The sequence below is a fragment of the Pomacea canaliculata genome, linkage group LG7 (genome assembly GCF_003073045.1).
Source record: "Pomacea canaliculata isolate SZHN2017 linkage group LG7, ASM307304v1, whole genome shotgun sequence".
In the NCBI taxonomy this organism is placed as follows: domain Eukaryota; kingdom Metazoa; phylum Mollusca; class Gastropoda; order Architaenioglossa; family Ampullariidae; genus Pomacea; species Pomacea canaliculata.
The window spans coordinates 11,738,259-11,758,576 of record NC_037596.1 but is presented as its reverse complement, the minus strand read 5'-3'; the positions used below and the strand labels follow the sequence as shown (position 1 = coordinate 11,758,576).

Sequence of the window (20,318 nt, the reverse complement as noted above, 5' to 3'; positions counted from 1 at the left end):
GTTTATGCACATCATAGTTCTAAATTTTGCTGCAGAAAAAATTGGCAAAGCAACCACCTGCTTGTCACCATTCACCAGATTTGTTTTTCTGTAAGGGAAAGAGATGTCAAGAGTCAGGGACTGTAAATATTTTCAAGTTCTACCAAGTGAGCAGGGTTATTTTGCCCAACAGAGATTAAGTACTGGAGGGCCATGGAGTTGACAGATGGAATGGGGTATAGCTGTAGCTGAGGAGTAAGGGAGATAAGCGCAAAAAAAAAAAAAAAATCAGGCTACATTTTAAACAGCCACCATGTCTCACAGCAAAGCATCTTATATTTGTTAAAGAAAGGGCAGAATAATACATATATCAAAATAACAGTCATCTAGGTCCAATGCAGAATGTGCTAAATACATATAATTAATGTGATATATATATATAGAGAGAGAGAGACTGTTCAATAAAAGAAATGACTATTAAATGTAGGTAATCAGCAGTCTCTACAATCCTACAATGTAACAAATAAATACAAAAGAGTAATAGATGTAATAAATTGAAATTCAGAACATCTTTTGCTTAGTCAAGAAGAGAATTAGAGGGAAATAAGGATTAACAGCTTGCTGGCAATAAATATATTGCTAGATTCTGTGTTTCGAATGAATATGGTGGCGACTAATAGTAATGAAGAAGAGTTGTCATTTCCATAATGAGGAAAAAAATCTGTATCCATGCAAATTTGTAACCATTTGCACATGCATTGTATTACAATACAGAATAATAAATGAGAAAAACTTGTATCTATTTGTATCACAACAATTGTACATACAAATCACACATTATGTATAGTGACTACATTGATAGTACTTAAATTAATTTGAATTTATCTTTTTGTCTAAAATATAACAACATTTCCTGTATTTTTTCACTTTTTTGTTGAGGCAGTATGTCACACAACCACAGTTTATGGTCACCAACATACAAGATTAGCTAGTTCCTAGGGTTCTGTCAAAGAAACCTTGCACTCTTGATATACAGTTAAAAGGTAAACTTGACAAAATGGGTTTTAAAACAGCTGCTACATGCATCACACTCTGTAAAGCAATATGTCAAATTCACATAGTTGTGCTCACTATAATAAAGCACAAATTTCACATTAGACAACCGACACATTCCGCACAATGTCAGCAAAGGAAGAAACAGTTTTATCCAACAATGAGGACACACTAAATTATGTTGCTAGACTTCTTTCAAGTATGCTAGTTTTAGTTAATTGTAGGAAGTTTTCTAAACACTTCTGTTGATGTTGCAAGGGTTCACAGAACATGTAGATATAAGATGTTAATAGCTTTCCCACATCATCCTTTCTCCCATCAACGTATGCAAGAGCTGCATTTTTGTTTGATCTTATTAAGACACCCATTTATTACTGATTTCCTTTATTCAACTTCAAAATATAATCTTTGATAAAATATGTAAAGTTTCTCACATTCATTTATCAGCAAAACACCCAATCAGATGGCTGTGTGATTTCTTTCTGTAATACTTTATTTCAATCTGTACCTACTGTTTATGAAAGGAGTTGAACTAAAGAATAGTTTAAACTAGTCACACTGTAGACTAGATTGCTATCCATAAAATTACTGTGGAAAGCAAGTCATGGCAAGGATTTCTTTTTCGAAATTGCTAAAACAGATTTAAATCTGTATTACTGTGCATGTTACACAAGAACGAAGTGTATTAATCACACACACACTCATATTCACACAGCCTTATGCACACAGTCAAACACTATTAATAAAAAAATTGAGTGAGAGAGAACAGAAAAAAATGTCAGACTATAGACCTTTCTTGTTTAAATTCTTACCACTTCTGTTCTTTCTCTCCCTCTTGGAGAGCTTGAACTTTTCATTGACATCTGGTCATTACAGTCATTATTCTAGTTATTGTGATATAATTCTAAAACAAACACGCTGCTCTCCCCTCCCTCACATACACAGTACATGATGGTGATTGCCTACCGCCTTGTCAACATCAGAGACTATATCATGGCAAGCAAGCAAGCACACACACACAGAGGATAGCGATGAAGAAGATGACAATGATTATTGTATATTTAACAAAAATCTTTTTGTCTAGAAGTATGTATAGTGAGCATATATACACGAAGAGAAACAAGAAACGCAGTGTCGTTTCATTCAGTTTATTTTAATAACGCACGGTCTGTTATGCTTCATGGTATACCTCACGCTTTCTGAGAAAAATATCTATGTTCCAATATACTTGCTGAAAACCGCATGTTTACTAATGTACTTTTAATTGATATGTTTAATGAAATCGTTGGAACGTGGGCTGTTCATGGCCTTGCAAAAATCATTTAAAAATAAAGTAGACGCCATGACGACTTAAGCAGATGGAATATTTTTTTAAACTTCATGGTTAGAAAAAGATCAGTACTTTTAAAACTTAAGACCCCTCGAAGAACCACAACAAATGAAAAAGAAAAAGACATGCGACGACCTTTCGTCAGTTTGATAGTGTGAAGGAAACGTTTTAGCGTCAGTTTATTACAGCCGGCAAGTTTTGGGCGTCTGATCTTCCTTTATTTCCTCTTATGGTCTATAATTGATTACCAGAGAACAATTAACGTGTCTCCAATTCTCGACGAAATCTTCAGTTCAACATTCAGTAGTATACCGATCTAAGGTTTTCGCTGTCAGATTAAGTCATCTAACCCAGTCATATGTTACTTATTGGTCTACAGGAAATAAATTTGTCGCTTGTCAGCTTATTATCAATTGTTTGATGTGTTTCCGCGACCTTAGTTTCACAAATTTGTGACAAACTAAACTTTTTAAGGATAGAACAAAAAAAGTAAAAGTTCCATCTGCAAGGTTCTTAATTTGTATCATTTTTTTTTCGTTACTTGTTTACCGAACAATAATGGTGAGGTTTCCTCTGACAATATGACTGCCTAGGTGATATCATTTAATTCTCAAATCTTCCTATTATTATTTCTCGAAATTTCATTATCTTTGCTTATAATAATAACTCATGCCCTCACGTAACTGGAATTTTGACTGTGCCGAAGTGTTTACTCTTTCTGAATATTTAAATGGGAATTTCGTTCGCGTCCGTCTAAGGAGAGACCTGAAGTAGCGGAGGGAAAACGAAGCACATTGTAGGGCTGTCGCTTATAAGGCTAAACAGCTGATCAGTAGGAAGGTTGCAGACAGTTCAGAATTCAACCGACAAGAGCACTAAACCTAGTACGATAGACGAGAAGCATGCCTACTAGTGGAACTGAACCCCAAAGAGAGACGTTGTTGACGTAGGAGACGTTGATGGTCTTGAATCCGCTCACCGGCTTGAGCCTTTTATCGATGACTAATAGATGACTAGATCGCTGAGTGCATGTGTCCGGCGCTGTTAAGCCGAGCTGGCCTGAGCCTTTTCCTATTAAACCTATTCATGATGACTAGACAATATGTCTGTAATGTCTGAGCATAACGAAAATGTGTTATTGTTGATTTTGAGGGGAAGTGCTTCCACCTTGCGATGATTTCGCACTGTGGGGATGGGCGTGGGGATCTTTAGGGGTGAGTGGGTATGGTGGATGAGGGTGAAATGGGGGGGGGGGTCGCTGTCGTAACGCCGTATGTATTGTCTATTTTGTTTGTGCTTTTTTTCTGTAGGTAATTAGGTTTGCTAAGTCTGTTTTGGTGGTGTACTACGCTGGTGAACTCTCTTTTTCTTTTCCCTTTGCTGCTACTTGCTAACTATGCCTGTCTGTACTGCCGTGGTGGTGTATGGTTTTAGTTTTTTCTTTTTATTCATGGTTTTAGACGGTTTGGCGTTTCCTTTCTGTAGGTGTATGTCTCTCTTTTTTTTAAAAAAATCTTTTGCCTATCCCACGAAAATGCAAAAAACATTGTTGTTTTTAATGGAACTGGAGTGGAAAGCTCTGCCATTTATTTTTATTCATGGTGAGAAAACAAAACAGTAAACCCTATGCCATAGTCATCCCTTTAAATCTTCTTATTCTTAGTCTTTTTAGTCCACACTTTAGTCTACATGTTTTCCTAGGAAGTATGTATAACTTCCATGACAGCCTTTTTCTTCTTAAGCCCTAACTGGTTAGCTTCAGCTTAGTTTAGAACTGTATATTTGAACTAACAAAACGGAAACAATATTCACGATTTGAGGTGTGCAGTGTGTGTGTGTTAGGTTCACGTACATATGACGAGAGTGTGTATCACTGTATCTCATTACTTTATTATAACAATCGTTTGTCATTGTCGTTGTGACCACAACAGCCATCACTACGAGGAGTGACATAAGTTCTTAGTTACTTAGTTGTCTGTAATAAGTCCTACGCACACTGTGTGTGTCAAAGGCAGTCTCGGTTCGACGAGATTAAGCAGTTTGACATGGAGAAATAGTCTGTAATCATCTTAAACAAGTCATTAAGAACTAAAGCAGCACAGTATGAGCTATTAATATTATAATATTGTATTCAACCGACAAAATCTTTTCTGCCTTGACTTGACAAAGAAGCACACTTTCAAAGATGTCTTGAGAGGGAGAAAAAATTAGTAAAAGAGTTGTGTTGGTGATGTTCAATATTGTAGATATATAATATCTCGGGTCATTTAACCGATCTGACTTATTATGCTTCACGCTCCAAGTTAGAAAAAATCCCATAAATATTACTTATGTATAAACAGTCAATTTTAAGATTAAGAAGACAGGGACACTTTGCTCTGTGACACTAAAGTGTCTCCCATGCCAAGATATGGTCCGGTTGGGTAACGAGTAAGTACCCGGCATACAATGCAGTAAAGATTGTGTACGTGCCCTGGATTCAGTCTTGTCGCGGACATGTTGTCCTTTCTCTGCATGTACAAGATAGGTTGATATGATGTGATGTATATTAGTATATTAGCCGTGAGGCTTTTCACCGTTTATCACCTATTATTTCCAACCTCTTCAACGTCGAGATGAAATTAGCTTCTGTGCACATCATCGGTAGATTTCGACCAAGCACACCGATATGCTGACCTTACAGTGTCACTGGAAAACAGTTATTTCAGTGTTCTTCATTTCTACAGCAGTTGAAGGTAGAACAAATTAATTTCCTTTGACATTCAACTGGTCAGTGTTACTGGCAACATCTCCTTCCGTAATATGCCGTTGATAGACGCACATGGCATAAAAAACCAACGTTCCTCTTCCTTATCTGTTGGGCCTGAACAATGTTTGCTGTTAAAACAAAATGTTTGAAAAGATTAATAGATTATTCATTGTTTAGATATTTTTTTCCTCAATGTTCTAATCAACAAATTGTTGCAGCAACAGACATTACACAAAAGTTTAAACAATGGTTTAGATATTTTAAAATATATGCGTACTCTTTTCAGTTTTGTGACCCTAATTAACAGACAGATATTAAAAACGTGAAATTTTAGTCTGTTGAAGTACGTGTCCTAGATATTTCATTTTCTGGTTAAAATGTCAGCAGCTCACCTAATGAAACATTTCTTTAATTAAGATTTTTTAACACACTGCTCTCAATTGAACATGAAGCAAAGCAGGGGAAGTTTGTCCATGAAGGAAGTGATTGATATCCGAGTCACTTCGCACCTGCACACTATTACTATAATACTTACTTTCTTCCTGCCTGGTTTCTGCACAGGTTTCTCAAGGAAGCTTTGTTGTTCTGTTTCTTTTGGTCCACCGCAACCTTCGTTACTAGGGGAATTTTGCGTGTGCATTTTCTTTTTCCTGATTAAATCAGAAAGTAATTGTTTAATTTAGTTGCTTACAAATTAATGCTTGAACTGTATGTATTCAAAGCGCTTGATTTTTTGCTGCATACAATTTAGTAGTCTGTTGAAAGAGTAGGTGATCTTTACATTTTATGTTTACATTTTAAATAAAATATATGTCTATAAGAAGTAGTTTAAGTATACTTTAATTCTATTTGAGGAGATACCTATACGAGTAAACAGAAGTTTCTTGATCTCTTCATTCTTGTAAATGAGACTAAGAAGGAAACACATTAATGCTGGAACCAGATGCATATATATGCCTTCTTTTTAAAACAAATCTTCTTTTGTATCATAATAAATGATAAAACACAATCTTTAATCAGTGCTATAGAAAAATACCTTGATACCATGGTGGAGCATTAGATTATTAACCCATTGTAAGCAACGTTTTTGGAGGGTATGACATTTACTCGAAAGCACCCGATCTTTCTTAGGCGTCATTAAATCATCTCACTTTAACAGTTTTTTGATTATTCTGTAAATCTGTTAATGTCTCAAGGTACGAAAGGTTTATTTTGACACATACAGCTCACATTTCAAGTAGTGGAAAATATAGTTATACCCTGCTGTTTAAGATAAGCAGACGTTTCATTTTGTTTCCCAGTGACAGAAATCAACGACTTTATAAAAATATTTCGGCTGACACGTTTCTATGAAAAGCTGATGAACACGAGCTAAAAACTGAAAATGATCTTTGAAATAAAAATGTCTGCATCATGTGATACTTTTTTAGTCGGGGTTTTTTGTTTTTGCTTTTGTTTTTGTTTTTTGTTTTTGTTTGTTTGTTTGTTTGTTTGTTGTTTTTTTTTGGTTGCTGTTGTTGTTATAATGAACTTTTGTTTATTTAATATAAAGTGGCTTACCAGATATGGAAAAATAATAAATGCTTCTTATTAACGGGAGTGGCAACAAAAGAAATTAAAGACAAACTCACTTCTGTCGAAGGAAGAAAATCAGCAAAAGTACAATTATGACGACAGCCGAGAGACCAACTAAGCCAGCAATTATCCCCCCAATAGCCGCGTCACTATTGGTTTGGTCTTGAGTGGCATCTGAAATTTTTACAGATAAATGTTTTGACTTTTTTAATGATGGATTTTTTTAAAATGTTGAACCTGCTTAAAATAATTGCTATTATTTTAATGTAGTTACCAACGTTTTAAAGTACAAAATAATGCCAGATCAAAACATAACTTCATCAACACAAAAAAAAACCTAAAAAAAGAACTTGCGCAACAAAAAAGTTTTCCCTCCGCTTTTATTAAATTTATTTTGGGATTTTTTTTTTTTTTTAGTAATGACACACAGACGTTTTAATTGTATGATATTCATATAGCTATATTATACAATATTCTTATCATGACATTTCAGAGTATGTTTCAAAGAAATGAAGCCTGCAGCACTTACAACTAAAATGGTTTATAGCATCGTTTGGAAAGACTCACGTACAAATAGTTCCATTCTGTGCCTGAAGTTCTATATTCGCTCCTAATGGCCTCAATTTTTCTGTCAATAAAAGACAAAAATTAGCCGTAGCATAGGTAAAATTCATTTTTTAATTTACTTAAAGATTAGTGTGTAAAAAAATACAACTATTTATCCATACCAGCAATTCTTTAACAAGACAGACGAGCATGAACAAGCTGATTCTTCCTAAGATAAGACATACATTCACGGCATTAGAAACATTAAAAAATACATGCATTAGCTAAATGAAAGATGTCTATTACTTTTATTTTCTCTATTTTGTGCTATTTTTTCAACGGTAAAGTCGCAATAAAAAACTCAGAACAACCTCGACACCCGCGAAGATAAGTGACTGTTCATGCAGGATTCAAATGTAAACATTTTTGTGTCACATAGTTTGATCTGTTATTATTAGTTGAAATTTTTTTTCTATCTCTTACAGTTATTTTTTTATGATTTTTTTTTTTTTAAATTGGTGAATTTCCATGCGCTCGAGAAGAATGTGACCTCGTTGAACCCTGACGCAGCGAAAGAGTTAGAAAACTGTTTTCTTTATTTCACAGCCATTCGCTTTAGGAAGTTCTGGTATTCTCTATTAGTGCCTGCCGTAAGGTAGAAGCAAAGCTCTTCAAAATGTCGAAAATAATACCATCATTAGAATACTAGCTACAGTTCGTGACCTTTTTCTTTTGTATCCCACATCCGTAATTAGAAGATATCCAACTTGCACTTTAAAAAGTCTTTAAATAGCTTTTATGGAAACTGCTGTGGTATGGTATATGATTTGTGACCTACCTTTACTTTGCTGACAGGCGATGTCTAGGTCTCCATCTGGAGAAAGTGTTACATTTCCGTTCATACATGATACACTAGTTTCCGTGGAAATAACGAAGGTGTTGTTCATCATGTCATTGCAGATGAAATCTTTAACTGAATCGCATGTGTACTTCTCTTGATAATTCAGTGTAGCAACTGTTCCTGAGACACAAACAGTGACATTCATTATTAACTCATTTACGCGAAGACGAGTGTATTTGTGTACTAAGAAAACAAATACATCATAAATGTGAAAACTTCAGCTTGAATTCACTGGTACAGATAGATACACCATCGTCAACATCATAAACACTTTGTCGCCTGATACGATGAGATTTTGGTTTAGCTTCATTTGTGCAGCTTTTAGTTGCCATCCACTTATCTTGAAGATGTGTAAAAACTGATAAATCAGAAAAAAATCTTAATTTACTTCTTTGCTGTCCAGACGAATCATAGAGAATGTGAAATGGTCTGCGTTGTTCAAAACACTTTCCTTTGATTGTGACTGTTACTTTCTTAATGCAGTCCTCGTTAAAGGTCGTTTCACAGCTCGATTCGTCACCTGTAACAATAAACACTTTCTGTACTTTTTTTTTACTTGCATACTTCTTGAAAGTGTTATTCGTGGTTGTTATGCTTAGCTTTGTGTGGGTTAGGAAATGCAGTGATATTCTCAGTAATGTGTTCCTTTTTTTTTCACTCAGGGGTCTTTTACTAATCACAAAGATGGATACTTTAGAGAGCTATTTTATAATTCAAGACTGACAGTTAAATAATCACTGTCTTTACTTGTGACTGCACAGGCCGTGCACAGCAGAATTGAAAACAGGAGAAACGGCATGATCTTCATCTTTCTTTCTGAAATTATTCCTTTGTGGAAAGCTCAATTTTCACAAATTGAAACAGTGTTCGACACCTGTAATTAAAAAAATATTTGAACAACATAATATTTCTGCTTCATTTCATTTAATGAAAGACTGTTTCATTTCATTTAAGATAATAATGCAAACAACTTCTTACACGCTTATTCTTTCTTACACTCACGTGAGTGCACGCGCACACACACAAGTAGTGGGTAGGGTTAGCGTTTGGGTTAGCAAAACAGCGGAAGTTCTGAACCACGATCAAAACGCAACGATTACCTAATGCTAGTGAATATACATTAGACATCTAGGCCTTTTGTCCGTTATACACACGATTTACTTTAGAATAGACGATTTTCTGCATTTTTGGAAAACATGTCCTTGATGTACCCACATTGTTAATACTGCTTAATAGAATGAGCTCCGTTCATTTGCCTCCGATAAACAACCAAGTTCTTTGCTTGGATCTTTATAACAAATGAATATAGACAAGCTGAGAAAATGTTCGTAGTCGCTGATCAAGAAGATAATAATATTTTTTTAATAGTCAACTACAGTCTGACCTCATTTTCGACTTAGGAAAGGTCGACTTATGGAGGTCTGACTGTAGAAGTTTTACTTGATGATGAAAGAGGCATAGAACCAAGAAATAAAAATGAAGCCTGTCTTCGTGCCACCATGTTATCCGACGCATTAGTTTTTAGTTAGTTTCTTCCTTGTTACTCCTCCAGGAGTATAGGGCCGTAGCAACACCTCGTCAAAGGACCCGGTATAGAGCAGCCCCCCCCCCACCACCACCACCACCACCACAGTTGTCTGATTTCTTTTGATCTAATAAGTGTTACATGACAAAAGAGGAAAAGGATGTCGACTGTTGTGATGAAAGTACTTTGCTGAATTACAAACTGAGGGACTAACACGAAATCAGCAGATCGTTTAACAGCCTAGCGTGAAACAGGTTAAAAAACATCTAGCGGATTAACTTGATAAGTATTTTCAGTTTTCCGCATAATACTTACTTGATCAAATCAGTATGTGAAGAAGCGCTTTAAATCACATTAGAATTTCCTAACTGTTGAGTTATCTGTGAGCACCGGGTGTTAACGGTTCGACCGTTGTTTGATAAATAACTTTCTTAAGTGACAGTGGCACTGCACTGGAGTGAGTTTAATATTATCTTCTTAGTCATTGCTGTCTCCCTTCATTGCGAAACAGCACCCATGACCATGAGTCAGACGCGACTGCACCCATTTGTTTTGTCTAAGGTCACATTCTTCTCACTATTGACGACGAGTTTTTCTCAGCTCCTTTATTTCATCATCTTACCAAAATAGAAACATCGTGGGTGGAGAGAGGGGAAGGTTATTAAAACGCTATGTGTCAAATATGTGTATCGCCTGACTTGCACACCTGGCTTCCCGTGTTGCAATGTTTACGGTGATCATTCCAACGGAAGTGAAACGTTCCTTACTATCTAGGTCATTCTATGTTTAATGGGAAACGGACGTAGTAAATTGCTTAATGGTGTTGTGAAGGATGATAAAATGGTAGAAGAAAGTTAAATCCCACACCAGTAAGTAAAAGATATATTATGCACACACTCCACACACACACACGTTCGCGCGTGACTAAAACACAAGTTGCATCATCAGGCAGCGTACAGTGCATTCACGCGGAACTTATATCAAAGAATAGGCGGAAGAACATTTGAACTCAAGCGTGTTAGCATTGTTCATTTGTATCAAGAGTAATTTTTATGGGTTTAGATAGATAGAGACAGTTTGTGTGTGTAAGTCACAATAAGATGACAGCTCTGCTTAGCAATTATATTTTCCTGTATTATCCAACAACAGGCACGTTGTTTACCCATGTTGTTTACACATTTAGAGGTATGTAGTGCCTGCAGTCGCCCTTCGAATGATCAGCGGGGTGTCACAACAGACTAATCCATCTCCCTACACATTTCTGAATATGGCGCTAGTATTTCCTCTTATGGCGAAAGTGCATCTGAAATTTTTCTGATTGGTGACCGATGTCTTTTTTAAATAGTTCACGTTTGACAGCTATCACAATTCATAAGGAAGAAGATATATATCTGTGTCAGTTGTATGTTCCTTGTTAGTCCGTTGCCTTATCATTTGTGTCCCCGCTCTGCTCCAAGTTAATAGGAGGATCACTTTTTCTCAGTAATTAACATGCCATCGTTACTTCGTATTATTATTATAATGCTCGTCTCTCCGCCGATAATGTGCTTGGCACCAGAAAAATGTAAGTCAGTAGTTTCACGTATGTAACAAACCCCAGTATTTGATTACAGGTGTTACTCAGGATCAGTTTTCTTGGATAACTTTATGTTTGTATCTGTTCCTGGTGATAAAACCTGTCTTACAAGCTTCTGAGATTCTCATTTCTTTGAATGTTTCTGGACTATTAGCCATCTTCTATTAAGAGCTGTTCTTCTTATTAGAGCTTTGTACAGCTCAGCTTATTTATAGTCGAAAAAACTGTATAGACTGTAACTGAGAACTAAAAATCTTTTGACAACTCTAAATCACGATTTAAATTGAGTACATATTAATGTATGTTAAACGTATCGTTGGAAATGTTTTGCCAGCAAAATTGAGCAAAGCAGCCACTAGTTCATTTTGTAAGCAAACTAACGATGGCTAATGTGTGGTTAATCTGTGTTGCAGGCGCAGAACTGAAGTTTACCCATCTTGGAGAAAACATTACTTCGATTTCTGTAAACAAGTTTGTCAGCGTGACCTTCGCTTTAAACGTTTCAGCATGCGATCTGCCGAGAAGATTGTACACAATAAAAGTGGGAACAAGAACAATCGCTGGAAGTCTCGAGTACGACGGGTCGATTACATTTTTTGAGACAAGCAGATGCTCTGAAACACTTAACACTTCAGTTCGTTGCACTACTCCAGCAGGTCCAGCAGAACTCTACAGAGAAGTAAACAGATCTCACGTGCAAATCGAGTGGAAGTGGCAGTGGAAAAACTTGCAGTCGAGTAGATATTTGAACAATCAAAAAGAGCTGAAACTCAATGTGTTGTGTAGGTAAAGATTATACCTGGTTCATCTACAAAATACAATATTTGCATTTTTTCATATAACATTTTTCTTCCAAAATTTAGGAAGCAGAGAGGCAGAAAAAAGGAAGGGAAGAATGGATGAAAAAAGGAAGAAAAATATAATTCAGGGAAAAAGAGATGAAAAGAAGGAAGGAAAATATATTTTAATATTTTAATCAGCTTTGATGTGTGCTAATTTGTAAGAATATCTTCTTGGAGAGGTTGATATCCTTTCGTGTGAGGTTTTTGAACATGTTTGTTTTGTGTGATCATGCCTTTTTTTCTGCAGATCCACCCAGTGTTACAAGTCTGACAATGAACGGACTTGAAGTCAACGGCGATCATCTCATTGACGAGGGTGAGATCAACATTTCCTGCTCATTCGACCAAGGGAATCCGCACTCTAACTTCCTTCTGCTGAGTGAACAGGGGAAAGAAATGAATGCTTTGCGAGCAGAAAAATATCTTAACGGTTCACTATTAATCAGCTGTCACTTGGACTGGCCAACCATCCGATGTGAAGGAAACGGTTCAAACGTGAACAGATCTGTTAGCCTGCTTGTCAGGTGTAAGTATAAATTGAAGGGTTTGTACTAAATTTTAACCTAACATAGCTCTTTCTTTTTAGGCTTCGACGGATAAATATCCATATCGATACTTTCATTCAGATACCCGAAAATGGAATAAATTGTTTTCAACAGTACACAGTTCTTATATATCTAAATCACCGATAATACTGTACATTTTATAGGCCTGTAACTCAATTATCTTCTAGTATCAGATCAAGTTTTTGACCGGATGTAAACAATTGTTTATGGCCACACATAGATGCATCTACTACAACAAACTATTTGCACACGCGCGCGCACACACACACACACACTGTTGAGAAAGATAAGTACATCTATCTTAACTTAAATGTCTTTCTTGTTTTTGTTTTATTTAGGTTGTCCCCAATTTAAAAGCAAGTACCCAAAGGTCACCACAAATAAAACTCATGAGAACTGGACATTTCACGTCAGGTCTCACGCAAAAGAAATCAAGAATTGTTTGCTGACCCCGATGTCATTAAAGGAGAACGCAAGCAAGGACGTAAACTGCACGCTGATTGGTGATCCGCCTGAAATGCTGTTAACCGTTGCTCTAGACAAGGAAGATATCGAGAAGGAAAGAAAGTGGGCTCTAAAATTCAGCAATGAAAGAGGATTTTCAGACCCTTTGGTTTTCAGAATAGTGTCTCGTAAGTATTTACTTCCCCATTATGTTATTAAAAGATAAATTTAAAGCTGTTGTTCTTTAAACGATCTTAACACATTCTTAAGGAAAGCTAAACAATTTTTATGCGACTTTTAGGCAAATTTTAACGTTCTTAGCAAAGTGAGAGCCTTAACACACATCGCCTGATTAATATAAAGAAGCTGCAACGACTCTTTAGGATAATATATGTTTAATGTAAAACTGAAACATTTATAGGAAGCGTTAGTTTTATTTTTTTTTAAAAAAAAAAGATTAATTCATTAATTTGGATGTTTTTGAATTTGATCAAGTACATATGCAAGCACACAAAAAGTCATAACACCAGTCATTTCTAAATACTGAAGCTTTTAATATATTTATCACAAATATTCTAATAGTATTTAATATGTTTCGCTATCCATTATATATTACTATTCGCAGCCTTCTCCTTACAGTGAAAAAGCCAGTGCCCTAGTTGAGCGAAACTATAGTAACTATTTATCTCTAGGTGTAATTCAAAAGAAAATAATCTAAGCATCAAATACCCATTAATACTTTGAAGCAAAAAGATATTATTTCCAGAAAAAACCACAATCCCACCCGATATCTTTTTTGAAAGTATGTAGCCTGGGATCTTTGGTGTAAGATTAGGATCCACTTTGCGTCCTGGTTTTGGGTGTGTTGAATTTGATGCTAATTCATATTTTGATATAAATATCCAGTTTCATCTCTCGTCGCTGGCTCAGACACGGTGAAGCTGAGCATCTTCGCAAAAACAAAAACAAAAAAAATCCGTTTGCATTTTGACGTGCGGCAGAAATATATTTTCCTGACACACCTTCGCGTGCAGCCATTGATGACAAGTTATTGTCGCTTACGTTTTCAATAAATTTCTTAAAGTGTCATTTGCAAAGAGGAAGGAACGACTTGTGACAGGTGAGTTTACGCATCATGAATATTCGAACTTACAGTATATTGAATTGTAAGGAATTCACAGGTAGATGCACCCACTTCTTCATTAATTTATTTATCTATCAGTGCACAAATCAACACAACCAGACAGACATTATTCATGACTGACGTTTGTTTTTTGAGATAATGTTCTTTGTTATCATTAACTATTTAAAGTTTTATTTAAATAACACCTTAATGTTAACAACCACATCATTGTGTAAATCTGTTTAGGAAAGTGTCACATTTAAAGGTGAGTTGCAAGTGATTATGTCCGTATATATTTTATGCATTTTTCATGTTTTATTCAGTTCAGAAGATTTTTGAGTTTGTTTTATTTAGTGTATTATTATATTGTATATGTACATATTATCCACAGCTCTGATGTCACTGCCCTGACAAAAACTCCACAGATGGCAGTTGTACAATGTTTCGTTCAGTATGTGGTTAAGTAAAGCAATCTGTTAAAAACCTTTCTTGTGGTTAGGTTATGTTACACCTGTAAGGTGGCTGTACCAGCCCATGAGTGAACACTATACAGATAACTATTTGGAGATTCTTGCCTTTGTTGCTGAAATTGTTTACTGTGTTTAATAGACGGTGTGAATCACACTGTGAAGGCGGGTAAAGATAACTTCATTAATTAGCATCGCAGCGTTAATAAGTATATCTGCTGCAAGTAATCAGTATAAAAAAAACAGCCAACGAATCAGGACCTTTAAGCTACTGTGTGAAAATTGAAGCAAATGAGTGGTGTACTACAATAACAAGATCAAATTATCTCAAAACCATCGCGATACTGACCAAAAGTAGAGAGCAAATATTCTTTTACACATTGGGCATTGCCTGTACTTGATAAATGCCCGCCCCAACACCACTATGTGCTTTTCCCCCTCTCTCTAATTAGAAAGCTCTCAGCCTTGCTACGTCAACCACATTAAGACTTATTCTATAGGTTCGACCGATGAGGTGATTTCCGGGCAGTTTTATCGGCCCCAGAAATTCTTCCTGTTTTGCTCGAATGCTACATGAACAGCGAGGCGTCACAGCGTCGTGGTTTGTGGACTCAACTTTGAAACAAAAGGGCTTCTGATTACTGCTGACTTAGGGCTACAAATAGAAGACTACCTTGCCTAAAACTGATTGTATCCACGAAGACAAAAGACAATGACAGGACAGGATTGGGAATTATATTCCGTAGGACAAGCCTTAGACATAGCAAATCAAATAATTCACGATTTCTACGTTCACTGGGAAAGCGAATCTTACCTTACCTCAATTTTGTGTACAAACTGTTATCAACTGCTTATTCGGTAACAAAACGATTTTAACAAGTTTGATGTTTTAATGGCGTTTATATCAATGACTGCACATTGAAAATTGACAATTATCTGAAACCTTTCTTCCAGCACGCCATACGACAGCGGAAAATATATGATGATGTCAACATTTCACATTGATAGTCTGATCATGGTGAAAAGTACAATTTCTTACATACGGCATTGTAGGCAGTGCTCAAAATAAGGGTGTTATACAATCCAAATCGTGTATTGTTCCGTGGTAGTTCCACATTCTCATCTGTACCCCTCATTCAATGCAGAACAGTGGCCTTTATATCTGTCAATTCTAAATTTGCAGATAAGATATTGATGGTGTCCCAATGGGCACAAAATTTCGTCAGCTGAAATTTTCTGTTAATCATGTTTTGTGCAATCACTTATATAGAAAATTTTCCTTTCTAAATATATTGTAAATGGGTAATATGTACTGCATATACATATATTTTGAAAAAAAACTAGTTGGGTAATTATAGTGCATAATATTATACTAATCGTAATCATGTCGGGTTTAAACAAAAATACTATTAATAATACTTTTAAAAAATAGTGAATGTTTGTTCATCCGTATAGTTAACCCCTGAAGAGGCAGCTCATGAAGTTTACAAATTAAAACACCTATAGAATTAGTACTTAGGTCAACGCAGCTGGATCAGACATCCTTCTCTTCTGAAATATTTTGTTCTTTTGCGCCATTGATTGCTGCATGGCACTGATTTTTTCTTCTCTTGAAAGCCCTCCTTGTAAGCAAAAATCAATCTTCGAATTATCTATCTAGTTATATAACCAGATTAAATACATTTATTAAGCTAGCTAGATAATAGTATCTATGCTAACGCGACCTTTTACCACTTCAAATCAAATTTTTTAAAAAAGTAATTTAATAAACTGATTTAGTCAATGAATGAACTAGTCTTCTATCAGATCAATCACAAATCCCGATCAAGTCCATAAACAATGTATTATCAGCCATTGATTTATAGTTTATTCATACTCTGAAATATTGAGTTGTAATCATTTATTACCAACCCGTTAATTAAAATGTTCTCATTACCATCCAGCCAAATAAATTCACCCTTTACCACAGTAATGGAACAAGTTTTGTTAGTCATTAAATTCATAATCCAACCATCAAACAGTTTATTCCGGGTACAATTAAACAAGTGCATCATACGCTTTCTCCAGACTATGACGACAACAACAGCAACACCAACGGCTACCAAGATAACAGCTATGCTAATTCCAGTAGCGAGGACATTCACATATTTCTTCGGAGTATCGGAAGAGCGCAAAATGAAAACAAGTAAAGAATACTGTGTATATCACAAAAATATGTAAATAGATAAGCAGTCAGAAAAGCACAAGGATACAAAACTGTACACACACCATCATGCCTCAGCCTCCTAACTCATATCCTATGCATCGAGAGTTCCCAGCTTCACCTGCCAGCGGAAACAGCACGATGTCAGGAACTGGATGGCAAAGTAATGTACTGCAGACAGCTAAAATAGTAAGAATGCTGTTACACATCCGCCATCCAGCTACCAATAACGTCCGATCCACAAAGTAATAATCTGGGATAAAATCAGATCAGTATCTAAATTCAAATTAGACCTTGTTCACAAAGATACCATTTATCTTGTACAACAAAGTCAGTCATATTTAAAATAACTGCACTTCACAAAATACTCCAGTGCGAGGTTCATGTAGTTCCGTATATATAGAAGGCTGAAGCTGAAAAAAGCAATGGCTGACACTGAATTACTGATAAATAAAATCATTCCTACGGACAACAAAAAACTCTTTTGCTCACTGATACACGTTCATCTATTTCACATGACGAGGACATACGTACGACACTCTAGCAGTCGCTCGGATTGATACGCTCACATATGTTCAAAGACATAGATTGATTTCCATTATTTTCACATACAGCTACTATATCTACTCTAACCTACCTATACCTAGCCTACCAAAACCTAGCACCTAACTCCCTGGGGTGGGGAAAGAGGGATTTGCGTGATGTGAGGCGCTTTCCAGCGGACCAAGACACCTTGCGGCAAAATGTAACTTTTCTCGCACTCAGGGTGGACAGAACTAAATGTGTACTTATAGGGGTGGTTTGAGTGGCGTGAGTCGCTTTCCAGCGGAACCATAGCACATTGCTGCAAAATGGTACTTCCCTAGTACTCAGAACCAAAGTTTTACTTCTTTTCCCAGCAGGACCAACCTCTGTATCGGTAAACAGGAGCAAGCACTGACTTCTGCCTGCCATGTAAAGTTTGGGTGCTACATCACCTTCTGGTAACGTCCGTCTCTCGCGACCAAGTGATGGGGTGGAAGGGGATGCGGGGTGGAGGAAGCAAGCACTGTCAGCGGTACACGCTGCCCTAAACAAGTGCTCCCGCTACATTATAAAGAACAGTTTATGAATATAAAACATATTTGAACTACTACTCTTCTGTACGTAGAGGTGCCTTGTGTAGAATAGGACGTAACTCTTCTCAACAATTTTTCTCACTGGCGAACGAGTTGTCTCCATTGAAGAGAGTATCCTTAGCTGTAAAACGTGTTGCCCTTTTCCCTTATTTTTGACTGGCATTTGATGTTTGGCTCAATTTTATCTATTATTAGTTATCGCCGTCATCATTATGATGATGCATAATTGCATACAAACTGTCTTTCAAGGAAATTCAATCAACAGACAAAAGTTAACGAGGAATACAAATGTTCGAAGGAAAGTGCAACAATAATATAGGATTGGTTAAGACCAGACCTGGGCAAAGGCCGGCCCGCGGGCCGGATCCGGCCCGCCTCCTGTCTCTGACCGGCCCGCCCTCTGGCCGGCCCGCCCTCTGGCCGGCCCGCCCGCCAGTATATATACTACATATACAGTATTGGGCAACACTGAGTTAACTATATTAGTCCGGCCCTCTAAGACCATCCCAATTTCTCATGCGGCCCCTTGGGAAAATTAATTGCCCACCCCTGGTTAAGACGATATAGCAAGCAGAACACTTTATAGTATAGGTAGCCTATCGGTTAGCGCACATACATAAACTGAACAACGACGACCAAACTCAAGGGGACTCACACTAGCCGTTGCCTGTGAAACGCTCGATCCTTACTTCATTCAAATGATACACCTGTGAATTGGTACTTGACTTCTTATCGCCTACGGTTTTTTTGAAGTGAAGTTTACTATGATGGGGATGTCAGTGCGATGTATGAAAATGTTCAGGCATACTCGAGCATAAAAGCTATTTACAAACTTAATTGTGTGTTTAGATGAGGTTCGTACTACTTTCTAAACTAACATTCAACCCTCAAAGAAAAAAAAAAAACCAAACCAATATCTAAATGAATATCTACTTTAGAACGAAATCTTAGAATATACATTAAAATTTAAATGTCACTTATTATTTTATTCTTATTTTCAGTTGTTTGAGTACAAATCCATGTTGAATTGAGTAACTGGTAATTAACCGACTTCAATATGGGGCTTCATTTCAGAACCTTTGCCTACTTTCAAACATAGCGAAATATCTGCTTGACGTTTTCAGCTGTTTAAGGGAAGTAATCTACAGTGGAACAAATCCTAAAGGTTCCAGAAGTTACCCCCCTTATATACAAAAGCGTATACAAAGCGATGTGTTCTGAGATGCTACCCATCGGTGGTACATATCTGTACGAACCGGTCCGGGCGGCAGGGTGCGGGATATGGTCAAATTCGAACTCACCGCCGAGTCTGAGTATGTTTCAAAAGTCAAAAACTTTCCTAAAAGATGAACGCATTTCTCCCATACAACATCAAGAAAAAATGTTCCTCCAGCGACAAGATTATATTTTTAAAAAACACAGTCCACGGATCTTTATATATATGTTCGACAAAAATGAAATCTTTCGACCATTCATTCTGCTATTTCATCTACAACTGTCAATAGGGAAAGATACACAAAACGAGTGTCAGTCTCCTATTCTTTTGTGGTTCCAGATGTGGGGTTATACAGTAAACAATCATGCATATGTAACCTCTTCGTGAAAAAAAAAATTCTGATCAATTATAGTTACTAGCAAAACCAATGCTAAAATATACTTGAAACGTTTCCTTTGTCTTTCTTTCTAAATTAGAGTGGTACAACCTATTTCCACCTATCTTCTCAGGCAAGGTGTTAAACGCCAGTTTTTACTCCTTCCTCACCTCTGGGTCAGCTCATCGAGGTACACGCTATCTGGTTGGTGGGATGGAGCAGGTGTTTTTCGCCAAAACCACCGAATCAGCGAATCAGCAACACTGTCACTGAATGGTGGCGCCGGAAAAGAGCTAGCTTCAAAATGGCTGCCGCTGTAATAAACGCTGTGATTGTTTCTGAGATTTTAGCAGCTCCAAACTCTTCCAAGATGTTGCAAACAATCTATCCCAAATTTATAAAATCACTGTGGTCTACCCGTGCCAGGGATCGAATTACTACGAACAATAATGTCGACATTGTGGACGTCGCTGTTCACATTGTACGCGACTTGGCGACTGTAGGATGCTGTGGACGCATATCGAGGTAAGATAAGTTTAACAATCGCGAATTAAAATTTGTTTGCTATGCTATAAAAAAATAAGTGTCAGACTGTGCAGAAATAAAAGATTCGCTTCATTTTGTTCTTGAGGTTTTGCCCATGCCAAACCACTCACGAGAGGCTCATTTGATGCAAACATCTTGTTTCAGAGGAGATGGTAGACAGATTTTTACATAAACAATATTTAT

The 20,318-nt window shown here is 36.6% G+C and overlaps 2 protein-coding genes across 8 annotated transcripts in view; one reads left to right on the top strand and one right to left on the bottom strand.

The window, feature by feature from the left end:
• The window catches only part of LOC112567849, a 57,481-nt gene that overhangs the window by 15,428 nt on the left and 21,735 nt on the right, over positions 1-20,318 (top strand). For 3 of the 7 annotated variants that reach the window (XR_003099921.1, XR_003099920.1, XR_003099919.1), the window contains exon 1: positions 18,493-20,114. Coding sequence is in view for 2 of the 7 variants with exons in the window: in XM_025244697.1 (XP_025100482.1) it covers positions 11,648-12,016; positions 12,324-12,602; positions 12,981-13,312 (980 nt within the window). In the remaining 5 variants the exon portion in view is untranslated. Of the gene's footprint in view, positions 1-11,647; positions 12,017-12,323; positions 12,603-12,980; positions 14,693-18,490; positions 20,115-20,318 lie in introns of those variants that run through there. The other 4 variants (XM_025244698.1, XM_025244697.1, XR_003099918.1 and 1 more) reach the window with 4 other exon arrangements.
• Positions 4,233-10,358, bottom strand: LOC112567855. Its single transcript, XM_025244712.1, has 8 exons — positions 9,974-10,358; positions 8,881-9,007; positions 8,522-8,653; positions 8,071-8,253; positions 7,258-7,314; positions 6,743-6,860; positions 5,647-5,761; positions 4,233-5,239 (listed from the first exon to the last, which is right to left on the bottom strand). Exons 2-8 carry the CDS (start codon positions 8,939-8,941, stop codon positions 5,213-5,215), a joined length of 693 nt encoding a protein of 230 aa, XP_025100497.1. The 5' UTR covers positions 8,942-9,007; positions 9,974-10,358; the 3' UTR covers positions 4,233-5,212.